This window comes from Solanum verrucosum, unplaced genomic scaffold, assembly GCF_900185275.1.
Source record: "Solanum verrucosum unplaced genomic scaffold, falcon-dt-bn FXZP01000023.1, whole genome shotgun sequence".
Lineage (NCBI taxonomy): Eukaryota > Viridiplantae > Streptophyta > Magnoliopsida > Solanales > Solanaceae > Solanum > Solanum verrucosum.
In genome coordinates, this window is record NW_026019842.1 from 675,885 (window position 1) to 679,615 (window position 3,731).

Here is a 3,731-nt window from a genome sequence, read left to right on the forward strand (position 1 = left end):
TTGTTTTCTCTTGGTCTTCCAGAGCAATGGAGATTTGGTTATAATTGGAATATCCATCTAAAAGGCAATACAACCTCTCTCGGAGAGTTGATCAAGCATTTGATCCATAAAGGGCATAGGAAAGTGATCCTCTTCAGCCGACGAATTTAGCTTCTGATAATCTAAGCATACTCTCCACCTGGTCACCGATCTCATAGATACAAGCTCCCATTTTTCATTTAGGACTACCGTGATGCCTCCCTTTTTCGGTACACATTGTACTGGACTTACCCATTTGCTATCCGCAATAGGGTAGATTACCCCTGCGTCCAACCACTTTATTATCTCCTTTTTCACCACTTCTTGCATCGGTGGGTTCAATCTCCGCTGATGTTCAACACTTAGCTTACAATCACTATCAAGCTGAATTTTGTGAGTGCAAATACTGGGAGGAATGCCCACTATGTCAGTGATAGTCCACCCTATAGCTTTGATATGCCTTCTCAACACCTCAAGAAGTAATTTTATCTGCCAATCAAGCAAATCAACTGCAATGATCACCGGTAAATTTTTATTTGCCCCCAAGAAAGCATATTAGAGATGGGAGGGAAGTACTTTCAACTCTAGATTTGGTGGATCTTCTATTGATGGGTTTGCACAAAGAATTTCTCAATTTTTTAAATCAATGTCCAACTTCAACAAAGTCTTTGAATACCCCCCAAACCTGATAGAGCTGCTACTACCTCTTCATAACCTTGAATTTTGAACTCGTCATAGTTAGCAAGCACGACTTCAAGTTGCTCACTCATCCATATCAAATGGCTTACACTAGCCACCGCCTCATCAATAACATCAACAGTGGAGACCACACGAATATCACTTGGGTCTTTCATTAACTTACACACATTAAAGGTCACTTAATTTTCATTCACCCAAAACTTCAATTCTCCGCTCTCAACATCCACCAACGCTCTTCCGGTTGCCAAGAATGGTCTTCCCAAAATAATGAAAATTTCAACATCTATTTCACAATCTAGAATGACAAAATCAGCCAGGAAAATAAATCGGTCAACCTTTACCAAGATGTCATATAGTATCCCCACAGGATGTTTAAGTGATTGGTCCGCCATCAAAAGTCTCATTGTTGTGGCTTTTGGTTCCCCCAACCCAAGTTGTTTGTAGATCGCATATAGCATCAAGTTGATGCTTGCTCCTAAATCGCATAGGGCTTTAGTAAATTGGAGCATGCCTATGGTGCACGGGATGGTGAATGCTCCAGGATCTTCTCTCTTTTTGATTAGCTCCTTAGTCATAATTGCACTACAACTATGGGAGACTTCGATTGTTTCAAAATCCAAGCTCCTTTTCTTTGTGACTAACTCCTTCATAAATTTGGCGTACCCCAACATTTTCAACAATGCTTCCACTAGGGTAAGATTAATAGATAATGTCTTGAACACCGATAAAAATTTCTTGAACTTCTCATCCTCATTCTTCTTCTTTAGACATTGAGGAAATGGATGAGTTATTTTGGGTAAAGGTTGCATAACTTTTGGGCTTTTATTGTGTTTCTCCATATTCTTTTGTGGTCCTTTGGCAATGCTTTGATGGATAGGTGCCTCGTCTTTATCCATCCCTTTGTCTTCTTCATGCACTTGAGCTTCCTCATTTCCCTTCACATCGCCTATTTCTACCTTTCCACTTCGAGTCACCACAACCAGCTCTCTAACATCATCTTTCATTATCATTTTTGGTTTCAATTGTGATGAAAGTGAACTCAACTGACCTTTAAGTATCTTGATTGCATCTACGTGAGAGTTCGCTTTATTGTTCAATGATGAAAAGTCGGATTTTATCCCTTTTAACAAGTCATCTGAGCCTTCGACTTTATCAAGGATGCGTGACAAGAAATCATTCACCCTCGGACTACTTGCACTCCCTCTCGATTTAGGGCTCTCACTTGTGTGAGTGTGGTCCTCTTCATGATCCTCCTCTCTTTTCCAATAGTCGCTTTGCTCAGCCCAATCTTGATAGTATCTTCTTTGCTCTTCTCCCTTGTGATAGTTTCAACCTTGATTCCTGCCCCACTGCAAATAGCGTGGGTAGAAACCCTCCTCGTATCTCTTGGAGTTCAAACCTTGATTCTCCCCCGGCCTTGAGTAATCGGAGGAAGAACCTTCCTCAACTCTAAACACTCCATATGTCTCCTTCATATGCTCTTGTAGAAATTCCATTTGGGTCAACATATTCTTGATGTTTTCATCCCTCTCTCTCTCTTTATCAAGTTGTTCTTGTGTCAATCTAAAACAAAACTGAGAGACTTGATCCTCTTGAGTGTACCACGTTTGATTTATTTTAGTCATGTCATCAAGAAGAAATGAAGCCACCTCAAATGATCGTAACATTATTCCCCCTCGTACCAATTGATCAGCCACTCCTTTATTAATCGAATCAAGACTCCGGTAAAAATATTGGAGGAGCAGATCGTTTGGTAGCCCATGAGTTGGGCATTTAAGTAAGAGTTTCCTAAACCTCATCCACGTTTCATGGATGGGTTCACCCTCCCATCGCTTGAAACCTTGAATGTCGTGTTTAAGCTTCATCATCTTTGATGGGAGAAAGAATCTTGTATTGAATGCTATAATCAACTCCTCCCATGATGTGATGGAGTTGTTTGGTAACTCGGCCAACCACTTGCTAGCCTCCCCTGTCAAAGAGAGTGGAAATAACCGAAGTCAAATTGACTCTTGTGACACATTGTTGAATGACAACGGGATGTACACCTCTGTAAAACTTCTTACATGCTCATGTGGGTCTTTATGCTCTAGCCCTCCATAGAGTCCTCTCATTCCAATAGATGAAGAGTCGTGCCAGTGACCTCAAATATTTCATTCCCATCAGCTTGTGGTATGCAAATTGCACCTATTTTACCTGCATGAGATGGTTTTTAAACACTATTTATATCATCGATATCGTCCCGATGACCTGCTTAACTACTATTCACCTCTTCCTCACTCATTTGTACTTCTATGTAGTACAACCAACACTACACAATGTAGCCTAAGCCAATTCAACTACAACCAAATACTTCACAAATAAAATGTTCAATCAAAGAATTCTAAGTACCGCTTCTCTCCGATAGTGGCACCATTTTGATTAACGTTTCAATGACACTTCATCCAGTTCTAAGTGTCAAAGATAGCTAGTAAGTGTATAACCCAACTAAATGAGTTGGGGTCGATCCCACAGAGTAGCTTCTCTTTCGAATTCAATTATAGAAGTATGACAATAATCTTTTCAACTAAACACTTACTGTACCTTTTTGGTTTAAGCTTCGAATTTAAGGTTATTATTATCCATCCAATTCAACACTTAACATGAAATGATAAAATAATGAGGTAACACATGGGGAATTGACCAACTAATTATTGAGTTCAACTTAGTGGATGAACATTGATGCTCACAATGGGATAAATTGTCGTGGGTAGGTAGGACTATATGTAAAGCAATTTTCTCTCAAACAATTACCTTATCTTTGTCGAATTCTCTCAAACTTCAACACTAGACGGAAGATGCCCAGCCCTTGTCCTCATAAAATCCACTCTCTCGAGCTAGATACAAAGGATAGGTTCCATGTTTCACTTTCTCAAGCTGAAATCATGGCGACCCACTACTAAGGATGCTAGACTTGCTACTTTTTCTTTACACTTCTCTCTCGAGCAAGCACAAAACACTGAACTAGTGACATCAAT

At 39.9% G+C, this 3,731-nt stretch overlaps 1 protein-coding gene across 1 annotated transcript; it reads right to left on the minus strand.

The window, feature by feature from the left end:
* Nucleotides 1-896: 896 nt before the first annotated feature.
* LOC125816458 (uncharacterized) lies at nt 897-2,179 on the minus strand. The gene is made up of 2 exons (XM_049496072.1): nt 2,117-2,179; nt 897-2,033 (listed from the first exon to the last, which is right to left on the minus strand). Exons 1-2 carry the CDS (start codon nt 2,177-2,179, stop codon nt 897-899), a joined length of 1,200 nt encoding a protein of 399 aa, XP_049352029.1.
* Nucleotides 2,180-3,731: the final 1,552 nt, after the last annotated feature.

Excerpts from the sequence above, each read along its gene's own strand:
- LOC125816458 (XM_049496072.1), bottom strand. The coding sequence starts at position 2,179 with ATGGAGTGTTTAGAGTTGAGGAAGGTTCTTCCTCCGATTACTCAAGGC. Across the intron at positions 2,034-2,116 it reads AAGGCCGGGGGAGAATCAAG|GGAGAAGAGCAAAGAAGATA; the intron begins GTTTGAACTCCA and ends AACTATCACAAG.